Here is an 18,942-nt window from a genome sequence, read left to right on the forward strand (position 1 = left end):
AACTCGACGAGGAACTCGACGTGCCAAGCACGTCGAGTTCCTCGGCCGTGTGTACGGGGCCTAAGACATTGAGTGTGATTCCCGCTCCTCGAGATTCAATCCTCTTAGCGTTGTCCATTTGGTCACCAAAGAGCGGTAACATGACCATGGGGACTGCATTACAAATACCTTCATAGATTCCATGTGAACCCGCATGAGTGATAAAGGCACGGGCCTTTGGATGAGCTGAAAAAAATACAAAACATGGTTGCTGAGGAACTTTTCTGCTTCTTTTGTTGTTGCTGTATTATTGTATTGTGAAAAAGAGTTAAGTTGAACAGTTTCTTGTGTATGAATGCAGCAGCCATCTTTAGTCACTTGAGCTCTGGAAGATTTGACCCCCTTTAAAGGGTTAGTAAAGGTTTGTTTTTGTTTTTTAAATAACAAACATGTCATACTTACCTCCACTGTGCAGTTCATTTTGCACAGAGTGGCCCTGATCCACGTCTTCTGGGGTCCCTCTGCGGCTGTCTTGGCTCCTCCCCGCAAGAGCTAACCCCCTTCTGGGAAGAGCTCACCCAAGGAGGCACACCCGTGTGATACAGTGGCGGCCATAGCTGCCTGGTGTATCACTTGGCCCTGCCCCCCGGCACGTCGCATCATTGTTTTGATTAACAGCAGCAGGAGCCAATGGCTGCGCTGCTATCAATCATCCAATGAACAGCCAAGAAGACCGGGCCGAAAATCCAGCACGTTCACGGCGCAGGACTTTCGAGGGCTCAGGTAAGTAAACAGGGGGGCCGGGGGGCTTGTAAGCATTGGATGTTTTTTCACCTTAATGCATAGGATGCATTAAGTTGAAAGACTGGGAAACTTTACAACTCCTTTAATGATCAGGCCATTTTTTGAAAAAGTGGGAAAGCTTTAGCGAGTGCCAAGCCAGGGACCCAGCAGGTTAGCGGGGGTGACGCTTGAGGAGTATACAGAGGGTTTGCTGTGGAAGAGCTCAGGAGATCCAGTGACGGCTGGGATCTGGAAGTCTAGTGACTGTCCTACCTATACAGACATGGCATCTGGCTGGGGCCTTTCCCTGTATAGCGGTCTACCTATAGTGTCTCTGAGTCTGCCAATTACCATGGCATCTACCTAAGGGTGTCCTGGCCCTAACCCACTCTCCCACAGTTCTTGTTAAGAGATAATAAATGTCTTGTTCGCATTTAAAAAGTGACTGGCGCCCATCATTTCATCTTGCATTATACCCACCATGCCCGTTAACCCACTTTACAAGGAAGGATGTCAACTCTTCCTAACTCTTGAGGTCACCATTAGGCCTCTGGATGCCCGGGACCCTGCTACAGTAGTAATTACTTCAAAGCATGTCAAAAACTTACCCAACAGGTCATTCTGTGGCAGCCATTTCACTAGGTGGGTGTTTTCACCCAGATTTAAGGGCACCTGCCCTGTATACCTCCATATAACCTGAAAGGAGAACACAATAAATTTGTGATTTATCCATATATAGAAATGATATGGTAATGATAAGGTGTGATAATTTACAGCTACTTTATTTAACTCTAATCCATTTTCATTTCCAGCAACAGGAAACTCGGAAGGCCCATTCTTATAATACACTACATTAATACACACAGGTTAATGCAATTTCACTTATTAAGATGCACTGCATTAAGGCATTAATTTTAATTACATTCATTTTAAAGGACTAGCAACCCAACTCAAAGCACGAAAAATAAGACCTGCTATTGCTGGGCATAGTGGCTACAATTGCTGGGCACAGTGGCGACAATTGCTGGGCACAGTGGCGACAATTGCTGGGCACAGTGGCAACAATTGATGGCACAGTGGTGACAATTGATGGGCACAGTGGCGACAATTGATGGGCACAGTGGTAACAATTGATGGCACAGTGGCTGCGTTTGATGGCACAGTGGCTGCGTTTAGCATGGCACAGTGGTGACAATTGATGGGCACAGTGGTGACAATTGATGGCACAGTGGTGACAATTGATGGCACAGTGGCGACAATTGATGGCACAGTGGCGACAATTGATGGCACAGTGGCTGCGTTTGATGGCATGGCACAGTGGTGACAATTGATGGGCATAGTGGCGATAAATGATGGCACAGTGGCTGCGTTTGATGGCATGGCACAGTGGCTGCATTTGATGGCATGGCATAGTGGCGACAATTGATGGCAAGTGGCGACGATCGATGGCACAGTGGCGACAATTGATGGCACAGTGGCTGCATTTGATGGGCACAGTGGCTGCATTTGACGGGCACAGTGGCTGCCTTTGATGGGCACAGTGGTTGCAATTGATGGGCACAGTGAGGCTGCAATATTTTTCTTTTTTTTTTCGTTTTTTTAATCGCCATGTGAATGGGCCCTAAAGCTGACTATATACAGTACAATCTAATTGTACAATCTACCAACAACAGTGAGGTGCAACAGGCAGCCTGAATGGATACAAACTGAATAGGCTCTTTGGGCCATATCCACAGCCAGCGGGCTTAACTTAAATGTTCCTATTTAAGTTACACTGCCGCAAAATTTCTTCCTAAGTGCCCGATCCACAAAGCACTTACCTAGAAATTTGCAGCTGTGTAACTTAAATCCGTCCGGCGCAAGGCGTGCCCAATCTAATGGGGCGAGTCCCATTTAAATTAGGCGCGCTCCCGTGCCGGACGTACTGCGCATGCTCCCGACGCTATTTTCCCGATGTGCTTTGCGCGGATTTACGTTGCGCCGAGTTTTGAGAATCGCGACGGGTGTAAAACAAAAAAAAAAGAGTTGCGGCGGGAAAAAAAAAAAAAATTTAAAGAAATTTGACAGCGACGCGGGAAAGAAGGGTCTACTTTTACATGGTGTACTAAGTTTACACTTTGTAAAAGCAGCCCTAATTTTGCGACGGCAAACTAACACTTACGGAAAAAAAACGAAGGGAAAAGGCTTCGTGGATCTCCGTAAGTGCTAATTTGCATACCCGACACGGAATTTCGACGAGAAATGCCCCCAGCGGCGGCCGAGGTACTGCATCCTAAGATCCGACAGTGTAAAACTATTACACCTGCCGGATCTTAGGAATATCTATGCGTAACTGATTCTATGAATCAGCCGCATAGATAGAAACAGGGATACGACGGCGTATCAGTAGATACGCCTGCGTATCCCTTTTGTGGATCTGGCCCTTTATGTACAATGCGGGATGTACTTTCATTAACATACGCTAATTTATTTTTTAAAAGATCAATAAAAAAAAAAATTGTATTCACATCAAGTAGAACTAAAAGCAAAACTTTGTTTTGTTTTAAAGTGGATGTAAACCCCCAAAATTATTATTTTTTTTTTGATGTCACAATGTAGAGTATAAGATTTCCTATCATCTGTGCCCAGTCTTGCCACACAGAGTTAATCCAGCGCTGAGCAATCCTCTTTTAATGTTCAGTGAAAATTAACAGAATTCCAGATAAAAACTTGCCAAATTATAAAGTCCGTTTCTCTGTTCTTGCTTTGTGTTACAGGTTATTTACAGATCCTGGTAATATACAATGAACTTTGGATCACCTCATATTATGATAAACATAACATAACATATGATAAACATGTCCAAGCTCTAGATATGTAAATAACCTGTAACACAAAGCAAGAACAGAGAAACGGAGTTTATAATTTGGCAAGTTTTTATCTGGAATTCTGTTAATTTTCACTGAACATTAAAGCGGTTCTCCACCCTAAAGTGAAGTCGCGCTGATCGGCACCCTCCTCCCCTCCGGTGTCACATTTGACACCTTTCAGGGGGGAGGGGGGTGCAGATACCTGTCTAAAACAGGTATTTGCACCCACTTCCGGCCCGGCATTCACAGGCAAAAGACGGGCATTGCGTAACATCCCGTCCCCCCCCCCCCCCCGTTGTGTGCTGGGAACACTCGGCTCCCAGCACACAGCGGGAGCCAATCGGCGGGCGCAGCGCGACTCGCGCATGCGCCGTAGGGAACCGGGCAGTGAAGCCGGAGCGCTTCACTTCCTGGTTCCCTCAGCGTGGATGGAGGGGGGAGCAGCAGGGTGACGAGCGATCGCTTGTCCTCTGCTGCGGACGGCGCTGGACTCCAGGACAGGTAAGTGTCCTAATGTTAAAAGTCAGCAGCTGCAGTATTTGTAGCTGCTGGCTTTTAATATTTTTTTTGGGCGGAACATCCGCTTTAAAAGAGGATTGCTCAGCGCTGGATTAACTCTGTGTGGCAAGACTGGGCACAGATGAATTTTTTTTGGGGGGTTTACATCCACTTTAAATAAAGTAAGGGAGGCTTATATCCGTATTTGCCAGCTGTGTCCCATTGGGGGATTTTCCCTCACTTCCTGTACCATAGCCAAAACAGGAAGTGAGAGTAAATCCCACAAAAGAGAGGAAATCCTTGGTTGTCACCAGGGTCACCTGAACTAGTGCCCTTCTTGGATGATTTTGCCTCTATTCCTGTTCTGGTAACAACCAAACATTATGTATTTTCTTTTACTTTACCTTTCAGTGATAATGGTAAATATGATAAATAGAAAAGATAACGCTCCCCAATGGGGACACAGGTAGCAGTAGAAAAAACTGTCTCCCCTCACTAGAAAAAAGTTTTGTTATACTTTAAAGCCCAGTAAATAAAGCAAAAAAAATCTGTTTTTTTTTGTGTCCCTTAAAGCGGAGGTTCACCCAAATAACATTTTTATCAGAGCAACTTCTTAAGGCTTATTTAGGCCCCGCCCCCCATATTGCATAGGCGCGTCCGAGTCACAGCGTTTCCGAAAGAAGCCAAACATGCAGAGCTGCTAGTCGGCTCTATACGGCGCAGGCGCCGTATAGAGCCGCAGGCGCCATATAGAGCCGACTAGCAGCTCTGCATGTTCGGCTTCTTTCGGAAACGCCATGACTCGGACACGCCTACGCAATACAGGGGGGCGGGGCCTTAACTGCCGGGGGGAACTTTTTGCTGAAAGACGTTAATCATCTGGGCGTCCTCCCAGATGACATGCCTCCTCAGAATAGAAACGCCTACTCCCGCGGGGAGAAGTACCTGGAAGCCAGATTGGAAATATACATTATACGGTATGTACAGCCTAAAAAAGAAAAAAAATTGCGGACTGTACAGGTTACAAGTCTAAAGAAGTTGCTCTGATAAAAATGTTATCTGGGTGAACCTCCGCTTTAAACAAGCAATTATCCCTTGCTGTGGGGGCACAGTCCCACAACAAAGGATCATTTTATAGTTTCCCCATAGTATTGGTGCACAAATCAACTGAATCTTGCATAGACACATCATTTTATTGATATGATATTTTCACACAAAAACAGAAATATTCACTTTCTTTATGTGAATATCATGGATCTTTTGTAAAGAAAATGAGAGGGGCTCCATATATTAGACAGATATTTCATTGCATTTTCCATGTATATGCTTTACACTACTTTTGAAGCTTGATCATTTCTTGGTTACATTTAATTTGTTTCCTTTACAATACTGAATTTTGATGCTCCCCAAATCTTTTAACCACTTGCTTACTGGGCACATAAACCCCCTTCGTTACCAGGCGAAATTTCAGCTTCCGGCGCTTTAACTGACATTTGCGCGGTCGTGCGACATGGCTCCCAAACAAAATTGTAAAAAGGGGGGAACTAATGCGCAAATCTACCTAACCACGGGCAACTAGGCTAAAAAAATATAACAATATCACTAATAAGCAGCAGCCACGACTAATAGTGCTCACGCACCGACAATATATGAAACAAGGGTGGATGTAATGGCGCTTACCAACACAATTAATAAAAATCTAAATGATAAGAATATATCCACACAGCAAATGTATAAATCCAGAAGGCTAATCGGTCAGAGCCATCACCTGCTGTGGGAAAATAAATAAATGTTCCACTCAAAATGACGTCAAGGAATACCACCCAACACTAAGGACCCATACACACGAGAGAATTTATCCGCGGATACGGTCCAGCGGACCGTTTCCACGAATAAATCCTCTCAAAGATTTCCGCAGATTTCTATGCGATGGAGTGTACACACCATCGCATTGAAATCCGCGCGGAAATCCTCTGGCGATGACGTGTCGTCGCCGCGATTATGACGCGGCGACGGGCGCGACGCTGTCATATAAGGAATTCCACGCATGCGTCAAATCATTACGACGCGTGCGGGGAATCCCTTTGGACGGATGGATCCGGTGAGTCTGTACAGACGAGCGGATCCATCCGTTGGGATGGATTCCAGCAGATGGATTTGTTGTGCATGTCAGCGAATATTCGATCTGCTGGAATCCATCCCAGGGGAGATTTATCCGCGGAAAAAGATCCGCTGGCGTGTACACACCATAGGATCTATCCGCAGAAACCCATTTGCTGGGATTTATCTGCGGATGGATTCTATCGTGTGTATGGGGCCTAAGAATTAATGTGGAAGGTAATGAGAGTGGTAAATACTGAATCCCTAAATAAGGTAACCAAATGTGCCAACCTCAGCACAATGAACATAGACAATCACCATGCATGATGATAATACAATCAAATGAGTGAAAATCCCAATAGTGATTCATCCAATTTAAAAGTGCATAATAAAAAAGTAAAATATAAAAATCAGTGTAATACTGAACAAAGAGTCCATCAATGAGAAAAACAATCCGTGCAAAAAAATAGAAAATATAAAAATATATAACATGCGCAAGTGGGCGTGACCAAATTTTTTTTAAAGAGTGTAAGAAAATGGGTTGGTCAATAATGATTCCAAATAACAGTGCAGTGTTCAAAGAATGTGTCCAGTGCACAAAAAATGAATTTGCAGTCCACAGAGATTCCAAACAATAATATTCTAAAGTGAAAAAAAGTGCTCCAATCAATCCTTCAGTGCTTGATGCTGATCATGCATAAGTGCTTGTAGATACCACCGTTAGGGCTTCCCCCAGTGTCTGGCAAACAGTGTGTTCCAGCCCCTTACCTTAGGAGGGCTTTTAGTAAAGCCTGTATGTATAAGGTCCCACAGTCAGCCTGCTGATTCACTCCCATATATCACGGCTTCACAAGGGTCAAAACGATGTCTCTCCAATAAAAAATAAGGGAAGGGAAGCCTCCATAGTATAAAATCTTTAGGATTTATTACATAAAAAACAAAGTATCACTCACAAACATCTGACGATAAACAGCGTGTAGTATTCTTGTGTCTCCGCTCTGCGGCCGCGAGCGGATGACGTCACCGTGACAGCCAAACGTCACTTAATCATGATTAAGTGACGTTTGGCTGTCACGATACGCGTGAGGACGTGGAGAGCCGCTGGTGACGTCATCCGCTGATGATCAGGCCATTTTTTGAAGAAGTGGGAAAGCTTCAGTGAGTGCCAAGCCAGGGACCCAGCAGGTTAGCGGGGGTGACGCTTGAGGAGTATACAGAGGGTTTGCTGTGGAAGAGCTCAGGAGATCCAGTGACGGCTGGGATCTGGAAGTCTAGTGACTGTCCTACCTATACAGACATGGCATCTGGCTGGGGCCTTTCCCTGTATAGCGGTCTACCTATAGTGTCTCTGAGTCTGCCAATTACCATGGCATCTACCTAAGGGTGTCCTGGCCCTAACCCACTCTCCCACAGTTCTTGTTAAGAGATAATAAATGTCTTGTTCGCATTCAAAAAGTGACTGGCGCCCATCATTTCATCTTGCATTATATCCACCATGCCTGTTAACCCACTTTACAAGGAAGGATGTCAACTCTTCCTAACTCTTGAGGTCACCATTAGGCCTCTGGAGGCCCGGGACCCTGCTACAGTAGTAATTACTTCAAAGCATGTCAAAAACTTACCCAACAGGTCATTCTGTGGCAGCCATTTCACTAGGTGGGTGTTTTCACCCAGATTTATGGGCACCTGCCCTGTATACCTCCATATAACCTGAAAGGAGAACACAATAAATTTGTGATTTATTCATATATAGAAATGATATGGTAATGATAAGATGTGATAATTTACAGCTACTTTATTTAACTCTAATCCATTTTCATTTCCAGCAACAGGAAACTCGGAAAGGCCCATTCTTATAATGCACTACATTAATACACACAGGTTAATGCAATTTCACTTATTAAGATGCACTGCATTAAGGCATTCATTTTAATTACATTAATTTTAAAGGACTAGCAACCCAACTCAAAGCACGAAAAATAAGACCTGCTATTATTTTTAACACACCGCAACATATTGCACAGACAGTTCACATGCACATGTCTTGTTGAGGTTGGGCCAGTGGCAGTGCGTCCATAGAGGGCGCCGGAGCGCCACCCCCTCTCGCACCGCCACTGTATACAATACATAGATTCATGCATTGCATGAATCTATGTATTGCCTCTGCCGCCGGTCATCTGAATAACGGCAGCTGGTTGGCTGTGGAAGTGCCTATCGGAGCCAGCGGTTCTGGTTACCGGTAACATGATTGGCTGAAGCGTCATCAAGGACGGGAGAAGACATTGAGGGATGGTAGAAGCAGGATGGCTGACCCCAGAAAGGTAAGTACCAGGCGGGGGGGGGGCATTTTACAGGGCACAGTGGCAGCATTTTACAGGGAACAGTGGCGAAAATTGATGGGCACAGTGGTGACAATTAATGGGCGCAGTGGCTAAAATTGCTGGGCACAGTGGCGAAAATTGCTGGGCATAGTGGCTACAATTGCTGGGCACAGTGGAGACAATTGCTGGGCACAGTGGAGACAATTGATGGCACAGTGGTGACAATTGATGGGCACAGTGGCGACAATTGATGGGCACAGTGGGGACAATTGATGGGCACAGTGGTAACAATTGATGGCACAGTGGCTGCGTTTGATGGCACAGTGGCTGCGTTTAGCATGGCACAGTGGTGACAATTGATGGGCACAGTGGTGACAATTGATGGCACAGTGGCGACAATTGATGGCACAGTGGCGACAATTGATGGCACAGTGGCTGCATTTGATGGCATGGCACAGTGGTGACAATTGATGGGCATAGTGGCGATAAATGATGGCACAGTGGCTGCGTTTGATGGCATGGCACAGTGGCTGCATTTGATGGCATGGCATAGTGGTGACAATTGATGGCAAGTGGCGACGATCGATGGCACAGTGGCGACAATTGATGGCACAGTGGCTGCATTTGATGGGCACAGTGGCTGCATTTGACGGGCACAGTGGCTGCATTTGACGGGCACAGTGGCTGCATTTGACGGGCACAGTGGCTGCCTTTGACGGGCACAGTGGCTGCCTTTGATGGGCACAGTGGCTGCTTTTGATGGGCACAGTGAGGCTGCAATATTTTTCTTTTTTTTTTTGTTTTTTTAATCGCCCCCCCAAAAATTTTGAGCACCAGCCGCCACTGGGTTGGGCTGATATTCAAAATTAATCTGCATGTTTGCAGAATTCAAAGATGTGAAAGGGCCCTAAAGCTGACTATATACATTACAATCTAATTGTACAATCTACCAACAACAGTGAGGTGCAACATGCAGCCTGAATGGATACAAACTGAATAGGCTCTTTGGGCCAGATCCACAGCCAGCGGGCTTAACTTAAATGTTCCTATTTAAGTTACACTGCCGCAAAATTTCTTCCTAAGTGCCCGATCCACAAAGCACTTACCTAGAAATTTGCAGCTGTGTAACTTAAATCCGTCCGGCGCAAGGCGTGCCCAATCTAATGGGGCGAGTCCCATTTAAATTAGGCGCGCTCCCGCTCCGGACGTACTGCGCATGCTCCCGACGCTATTTTCCCGACGTGCTTTGCGCAGGTTTACGTTGCGCCGAGTTTTGAGAATCGCGACGGGTGTAAAAGAAAAAAAAAGAGTTGCGGCGGGAAAAAAAAAAATTTTTTTTTAAAATTGACAGCGACGCGGGAAAGAAGGGTCTACTTTTACATGGTGTACTAAGTTTACACTTTGTAAAAGCAGCCCTAATTTTGCGACGGCAAACTAACACTTACAGAAAAAAAACGAAGGGAAAAAGCTTTGTGGATCTCCGTAAGTGCTAATTTGCATACCCGACGCGGAATTTCAACGAGAAATGCCCCCAGCGGCGGCCGAGGTACTGCATCCTAAGATCCGACAGTGTAAAACTATTACACCTGCCGGATCTTAGGAATATCTATGCGTAACTGATTCTATGAATCAGCCGCATAGATAGAAACAGGGATACGACGGCGTATCAGTAGATACGCCTGCGTATCCCTTTTGTGGATCTGGCCCTTTATGTACAATGCGGGATGTACTTTCATTAACATACGCTCATTTATTTTTTAAAAGATCAATAAAAAAAAATTGTATTCACTTCAAGTAGAACTAAAAGCAAAACTTTGTTTTGTTTTAACCACTTGCCGTCGCCGCACCGTCATTATACGTCCACAAGGTGGCTCTCCTAGGCGAGACCACGTAAATGGACGTCCTACCTCTTAGCCGCCACTAGGGGCGCGCGCGCACCCCCCGCTCGCCCCCGACTCCCGTGCGTGTGCCCGGCGGGCGCGATCGCCGCCGGGCACACGCGATCGCTCGGTACAGAGCGGGGAACGGGAGCTGTGTGTGTAAACACACAGCTCTCGGTCCTGTCAGCAGGGGAAATGCTGATTTTCTGTTCATACAATGTATGAACAGAAAATCAGTGTTTCCCCTAGTGAGGCCACCCCCCCCCACAGTAAGAACACACCCAGGCATACTTAACCCCTTCCCCGCCCCCTAGTATTAACCCCTTCACTGCCAGTGGCATTTTTATAGTAATCGAATGCATTTTTATAGCACTGATCGCTATAAAAATGCCAATGGTCCCAAAAATGTGTCAAAAATGTCCGAAGTGTCCGCCATAATGTCGCAATACCGAAAAAAAAATCGCTGATCGCCGCCATTACTAGTAAAAAAAATATTAATAAAAATGCCATAAAAATACCCCCTATTTTGTAAACGCTATAACTTTTGCGCAAACCAATCAATAAACGCTTATTGCGATTTTTTTTACGAAAAATATGTAGAAGAATACGTATCGGCCTAAACTGAGGAAAAAAAATGTTTTTTTATATATTTTTGGGGGATATTTATTACAGCAAAAAGTAAAAAATATTCATTTTTTTCAAAATTGTCGCTCTATTTTTGTTTATAGCGCAAAAAATAAAAAACGCAGAGGTGATCAAATACCACCAAAAGAAAGCTCTATTTGTGGGAAAAAAAGGACGCCAATTTTGTTTGGGAGCCACGTCGCACGACCGCGCAATTGTCTGTTAAAGCGACGCAGTCCCGAATCGCAAAAAGTACTCTGGTCTTTGGGCAGCAATATGTTCCGGGGGGTAAGTGGTTAAAGTGGATGTAAACCCCAAAAAAAGTTTTTTTTTTTTTTTATGTCACAATGTAGAGTATAAGATTTCCTATCATCTGTGCCCAGTCTTGCCACACAGAGTTAATCCAGCTCTGAGCAATCCTCTTTTAATGTTCAGTGAAAATTAACAGAATTCCAGATAAAAACTTGCCAAATTATAAAGTCTGTTTCTCTGTTCTTGCTTTGTGTTACAGGTTATTTACATATCCTGGTAATATACAATGAACTTTGGATCACCTCATATTATGATAAACATAACATAACATATGATAAACATGTCCAAGCTCTAGATATGTAAATAACCTGTAACACAAAGCAAGAACAGAGAAACGGAGTTTATAATTTGGCAAGTTTTTATCTGGAATTCTGTTAATTTTCACTGAACATTAAAGCGGTTCTCCACCCTAAAGTGGAGTCCCGCTGATCGGCACCCTCCCCCCTCCGGTGTCACATTTGACACCTTTCAGGGGGAGGGGGGTGCAGATACCTATCTAAAACAGGTATTTGCACCCACTTCCGGCCCGGCATTCACAGGCAAAAGACGGGCATTGCGTAACATCCCGTCGCCCCCCCGGTGTGCTGGGAACACTCGGCTCCCAGCACATAGCGGGAGCCAATCGGCGGGCGCAGCGCGAATTGCGAATGCGCCGTAGGGAACCGGGCAGTGAAGCCGGAGCGCTTCACTTCCTGGTTCCCTCAGCGTGGATGGAGGGGGGAGCAGCAGGGTGACGAGCGATCACTCGTCCTCTGCTGCGGACGGCGCTGGACTCCAGGACAGGTAAGTGTCCTAATGTTAAAAGTCAGCAGCTGCAGTATTTGTAGCTGCTGGCTTTTAATATTTTTTTGGGGCGGAACATCCGCTTTAAAAGAGGATTGCTCAGCGCTGGATTAACTCTTTTTTTTGGGGGTTTACATCCACTTTAAATAAAGTAAGGGAGGCTTATACCCGTATTTGCCATCTGTGTCCCATTGGGGGATTTTCCCTCACTTCCTGTACCACAGCCAAAACAGGAAGTGAGAGGAAATCCCACAAAAGAGAGGAAATCCTTGGTTGTCACCAGGGTCACCTGAACTAGTGCCCTTCTTGGATGATTTTGCCTCTATTCCTGTTCTGGTAACAACCAAACATTATGTATTTTCTTTTACTTTACCTTTCAGTGATAATGGTAAATATGATAAATAGAAAAGATAACGCTCCCCAATGGGGACACAGGTAGCAGTAGAAAAAACTGTCTCCCCTCACTAGAAAAAAGTTTTGTTATACTTTAAAGCCCAGTAAATAAAGCAAAAAAAATCTGTTTTTTTTGTGTCCCTTAAAGCGGAGGTTCACCCAAATAACATTTTTATCAGAGCAACTTCTTAAGGCTTCTTTAGGCCCCGCCCCCCATATTGCATAGGCGCGTCCGAGTCACAGCATTTCTGAAAGAAGCCAAACATGCAGAGCTGCTAGTCGGCTCTATACGGCGCAGGCGCCGTAGAGCCGCAGGCGCCATAAAGAGCCGACTAGCAGCTCTGCATGTTCGGCTTCTTTCGGAAACGCCATGACTCGGACACGCCTACGCAATACAGGGGGGCGGGGCCTTAACTGCCGGGGGGAACTTTTTGCTGAAAGACGTTAATCATCTGGGCGTCCTCCCAGATGACATGCCTCCTCAGAATAGAAACGCCTACTCCCGCGGGGAGAAGTACCTGGAAGCCAGATTGGAAATATACATTATACGGTATGTACAGCCTAAAAAAGAAAAAAAATTGCGAACTGTACATGTTACAAGTCTAAAGAAGTTGCTCTGATAAAAATGTTATTTGGGTGAACCTCCACTTTAAACAAGCAATTATCCCTTGCTGTGCGGGCACAGTCCCACAACAAAGGATCATTTTATAGTTTCCCCATAGTATTGGTGCACAAATCAACTGAATCTTGCATAGACACATCATTTTATTGATATGATATTGTCACACAAAAACAGAAATATTCACTTTCTTTATGTGAATATCATGGATCTTCTTCTAAAGAAAATGAAGGGGCTCCATATATTAGACAGATATTTCATTGCATTTTCCATGTATATGCTTTACACTACTTTTGAAGCTTGATCATTTCTTGGTTACATTTAATTTGTTTCCTTTACAATACTGAATTTTGATGCTCCCCAAATCTTTTAACCACTTGCTTACTGGGCACATAAACCCCCTTCGTTCCCAGGCGAAATTTCAGCTTCCGGCACTGCGTCGCTTTAACTGACATTTGCGCGGTCGTGCGACGTGCCTCCCAAACAAAATTGACGTCCTTTTTTCCCCACAAATAGAGCTTTATTTTGGTGGTATTTGATCACCTCTGCGGTTTTTATTTTTTGCGCTATAAACAAAAAAAGAGCGATATATATATATATATATATATATATATATATATATATATATATATATATATATTTTTTTTACTTGTTGCTATAATAAATATCCCAATTTTAAAAAAAAAAAAAAAAAAATTTTCTCAGTTAAGGCCGATACGTAATTTTGTAAAAAAAAAAATCGCAATAAGCGACTGGTTTGCGCAAAAGTTATGCTTGTCGCGGAGATGTGAATGGAGCCTAAAGACGTCCACTCGGCACTTGAGAGCCGCGCTGTGGACGTCTTTCGACCATAGCGCGGATCTCAAGTGGTTAAAGAACATATTTTCCAAATCACTATGTCTACCTTTTAAGTGTAAGATATACGTTATATTATTCTGTATATTGAAGCTATCTTCATAACCATACTTTATGATGTTACCTCCATCTTGTTGAATCTGAATCTGCTTGTATAACTTGTTAAAATGTTATACAACTAATTTGACAAGAAAATGAAGGGGAAGGAGGGAAGCATCCAATATCGAAAATATAGCTTTATGATTCACAAGCCATACAATCAATATTTGCTGTGACTTCTAGAAACTAGAATTAAAATGTATGCTTTATCATTCTTAAATGACTTTATGATTTTAAGACTTAAAGGGGTTGTAAACCTTCGATTTCTCTTCTAAATGTTTTTTTTCTTTATCTGAATTTCTCACTTCCTGTTTCTCCTCCAGTAAGCTTGCCCCCGTCATCCATGGGGGTTAGTCAGCCAGAACAGCTTACTGAGGAGTAGGGATGAGCTTTGCGTTCGATACGAACGTATGTTCGACTCGAACATTGCCTGTTCGATCGTTCGTCGAATATCGAACAAAACGGGTCGTTCGCGCCAAATTCGAGTGACACGCGTCGGCCCATAATTCACTGCGGCGTTGCGTGCTGATGATTGGCCAAGCATGCACCATGACCCTGCATGCTTGGCCAATCACAGTGCCCAAAAAACTAAGAGCCATAATTGGCCAAAGCCTGGGTGCTTTGGCCAATTATGGCTCAGGGCTTTAGCACACGCCCCACACTATAAAAGGCCGCCTTCCGGGCGGCCTCGTGTAGTGTGTTTCGGCTTGTTAAAGAGAGCAGTCAGAGAGACAGAGAGATTGTCTTTTTAGCTAGCTAGATAGAGCAGGGTAGTCAGTTTAGCTTTATTACAGTGTGTAGAGAATATATATACATCCCTAGGAGTTGTACATATATTTATACACTATAGCATAGCTAGATCTGCTCTTAGTATTTGTCAGGCAGGAGATTGTGCATAGCTGCAGTGCTCTAACGTGTTGTATTGCCTGTGGCTGTGTGCTGTGTAGTTTACACCTAAACGTACTGGGTGTTACTGCAATTGTCCTGCTTATTTGCACCTAAGCGCATTTGCTTTCAGTGCAAGTTTGCTGTGTACTCACATGTAAGCGCATTTACTGTAAGTGCAAGTTTGCTGTGTACTCACACGTAAGCGCATTTACTGTAAGTGCAAGTTTGCTGTGTAATCGCACGTAAGCGTATTTACTGTAAGTGCACGTTTGCTGTGTAATCGCATGTAAGCGCATTTACTGTAAGTGCACGTTTGCTATTTAATTGCACATAAACACAGACGCTCTTACTGCGCGTGTGCTGTTTAATAGCAACTAAACGCATTAGCTGTCACATGTCACAGATGTGGCAGGCTGGGCTAAGTGATGGCAGGATATTGGGAGCAGGATGGCAGGGTGCTGGAAGTGAGGATTGCTGGGAGCAGGAATGGCAGGGTGCTGGAAGTGAGGATTGCTGGGAGCAGGAATGGCAGAGTGCTGGAAGTGAGGATTGCTGGGAGCAGGAATGGCAGAGTGCTGGAAGTGAGGATTGCTGGGAGCAGGAATGGCAGGGTGCTGGGAGCAGGAATGACAGGGTGCTGGAAGGGAGGATTGCTGGGAGCAGGAATGGCAGGGTGCTGGAAGGGAGGATTGCTGGGAGCAGGAATGGCAGGGTGCTGGGAGTGAGGATTGCTGGGAGCAGGAATGGCAGGGTGCTGGAAGGGAGGATTGCTGGGAGCAGGAATGGCAGGGTGCTGGAAGTGAGGATTGCTGGGAGCAGGAATGGCGGGGTGCTGGAAGTGAGGATCGCTGGGAGCAGGATGGCATGGTAATGGAAGTGAGGATTGCTGGGAGCAGGAATGGCAGGGTGCTGGAAGTGAGGATTGCTGGGAGCAGGAATGGCAGGGTGCTGGAAGTGAGGATTGCTGGGAGCAGGAATGGCAGGGTGCTGGAAGTGAGGATTGCTGGGAGCAGGAATGGCAGGGTGCTGGAAGTGAGGATTGCTGGGAGCAGGAATGGCAGGGTGCTGGAAGTGAGGATTGCTGGGAGCAGGAATGGCAGGGTGCTGGAAGTGAGGATTGCTAGGAGCAGGATGGCAGGGTGCTGGAAGTGAGGATTGCTGGGAGCAGGATGGCAGGGTGCTGGAAGTGAGGATTGCTGGGAACAGGAATGGCAGAGTGCTGGAAGTGAGGATTGCTGGGAGCAGGAATGGCAGGGTGCTGGAAGTGAGGATTGCTGGGAGCAGGAATGGCAGGGTGCTGGAAGTGAGGATTGCTGGGAGCAGGAATGGCAGGGTGCTGGAAGTGAGGATTGCTAGGAGCAGGATGGCAGGGTGCTGGAAGGGAGGATTGCTGGGGGCAGGAATGGCAGGGTGCTGGAAGGGAGGATTGCTGGGAGCAGGAATGGCAGGGTGCTGGAACTGAGGATTGCTGGGAGCAGGAATGGCAGGGTGCTGGAAGTGAGGATTGCTGGGAGCAGGAATGGCAGGGTGCTGGAAGTGAGGATTGCTGGGAGCAGGATGGCAGGGTGCTGGGAGTGAGGATTGCTGGGAGCAGGAATGGCAGGGTGCTGGAAGGGAGGCTTGCTGGGAGCAGGAATGGCAGGGTGCTGGAAGTGAGGATTGCTGGGAGCAGGAATGGCAGGGTGCCGGAAGTGAGGATTGCTGGGAGCAGGAATGGCAGGGTGCTGGGAGTGAGGATTGCTGGGAGCAGGAATGGCAGGGTGCTGGAAGTGAGGATTGCTGGGAGCAGGATGGCAGAGTGCTGGGAGTGAGGATTGCAGGAGAAGTTTGGTTTGTGGAGAAAACAGCAACTTTGAAGGTATTTTTATTTTGTTTTTGAGCAGCCATTAAAAAGGTCAGGGCAAGCACAAAGGGGGTGGAGTCAGGGGAGCAAGGGGGGCGGCAAAATAAGGTTTCGTCTAGGGTGTCAAAAATCCTTGCACCAGCCCTGAACACGTGCCACTACTATAGACACCCAGCAGGTGTGATATTTAACCTCTTCCATACCGGGCAGTTATACACACTTCCATACCAGGCCTATTCTGGCACTTCTCTCCTACATGTACAAATCATAATTTTTTTGCTAGAAAATTACGCAGAACCCCCAAACATTATATATGTTTTTTTAGCAGACACCCTAGGGAATAAAACGACGGTCATTGAAACCTTTTATCTTGCACGGTATTTGCGCAATAATTTTTCAAACGCCTTTTTTTGGGAAAAAAATTGTTTCATGAATTAAAAAAATTTAAAAACAGTAAAGTTAGCCCAATTTTTTTGTAAAATATGAAATATGATGTTACACCGAGTAAATAGATACCTAACATGTCACGCTTTAAAATTGCGCACACTCATGGAATGGCGCCAAACTTCGGTACTTAAAAATCTCCATAGGCAACGATTTGAAATTTTTTACAGGTTACCAGTTTAGATTTACAGAGGAGATCTAGTGCTAGAATTGTTGCCGGCACTCTAACGCACGCGGCGATACCTCACATATGTGGTTTAAACGGCGTTTACATATGTCGGCGGGACTTGCGTGTGCGTTCGCTTCTGCGCGCAAGCTACCGGGGACAGGGGCGTTAAAAAAATTAATTTTTATTTCTTTTTATATATTTATTTCTTTTTTTACACTTTTTTTTTTAATTTTTTTTTTTTTTTTATCACTTTTATTCCTATTACAAGGAATGTAAACATCCCTTGTAATAGGAATGTGTGTGACAGGTACTCTTTATGGAGAGATGCGGGGTCAATAAGACCCCACATCTCTCCTCCAGGCTGGAAAGCATGAAATCGGTGAAAAAAAATTCACCGATCTCATGCTTGTGGTTGCTTAGCAGCCGCAATCGCGGCTTTGTTTACTTACGGGGACCCGGGCGTGACGTCATCACATCGCGCCCGGGTCCTCCGACGGTCATAGAGATGACTGGTGACCATCTGGTCACCAGTCATCTCTATGCTTCCTGCGAGCGCCGGACGATTCGTTCTCCGGGCCCCCGATGGCACGGGAGAGCCCGGAGAAGCACCGGATGGCGGCGGGAGGGGGGGGGATGTCCCCTCCCGCCGCCTGTAAGAACGATCTAGCGGCGGAACCGCCGCTATGATCATTCTTACGTTGTGCAGAATCGCCGGCAGTTTAGAAGGATATCTGAATGATGCCTCTAGCTGCAGGCATCATTCAGATAACCACCCGGAAAGCCCAGGACGTCACATGACGTCCACTCTGAACGGCAGAAGTTCTTTGTGGACGTCATTTTACTATGGGCCGGTAGGGAAGTGGTTAAAGGAATTTTTCATTTTTTTTTTCACTTTAAAGCGGGAGTTCACCCAATTATATGTTTTTTTCTCTTTTCCCCTTAGATTCCTGCTCGTTTTGTCTAGGGGAATCGGCTAGTTGTTTTAAAATATGAGCAGTACTTACCGTTTTCGAGATGCATCTTCTCCGTCGCTTCCGGGTATGGGTCTTCGGGAGCGGGCGTTCCTTCTTGATTGACAGTCTTCCGAGAGGCTTCCTATGATCGCATCAATCGCGTCACTAGTAGCCGAAAGAAGCCGAACGTCGGTGCGGCTCTATACTGCGCCTGCGCACCGACGTTCGGCTTCTTTCGGAAAATCGTGACGCGATGGATGCGACCGTCGGAAGCCTCTCGGAAGACTGTCAATCAAAATAGGAACGCCCAGTCCCGCAGCCCATACCCGGAAGCGACGGAGAAGATGCATCTCGTAAACGGTAAGTACGGATCATATTTTAAAACAACTAGCCGATTCCCCTAGACACAACGAGCAGGAATCTAAGGCTAAAAAGTGTCATGTGCGGGTGAACCCCCGCTTTAAGCATCATTAAAATCGCTGCTCCAGAAAAACAACAGTTTTTAAAACTTTTTTTTCCATTGATACATGTTCCCTGGGGCAAGACCCGG

General features: G+C 45.6%; 1 protein-coding gene across 1 annotated transcript in view; it reads right to left on the reverse strand.

The window, feature by feature from the left end:
- Positions 1-18,942, reverse strand: part of LOC120944433 (UDP-glucuronosyltransferase 1A9-like) — a 46,404-nt gene that overhangs the window by 11,649 nt on the left and 15,813 nt on the right. Inside the window, exons 4-6 of the mRNA XM_040358493.1 lie at positions 7,832-7,919; positions 1,371-1,610; positions 61-225 (exon numbers count right to left, since the gene is read on the reverse strand). Coding sequence (XP_040214427.1) covers positions 61-225; positions 1,371-1,610; positions 7,832-7,919 — 493 coding nt within the window. The remainder of the gene's footprint in view (positions 1-60; positions 226-1,370; positions 1,611-7,831; positions 7,920-18,942) is intronic.

Source organism: Rana temporaria, chromosome 6, assembly GCF_905171775.1.
Source record: "Rana temporaria chromosome 6, aRanTem1.1, whole genome shotgun sequence".
NCBI lineage: Eukaryota > Metazoa > Chordata > Amphibia > Anura > Ranidae > Rana > Rana temporaria.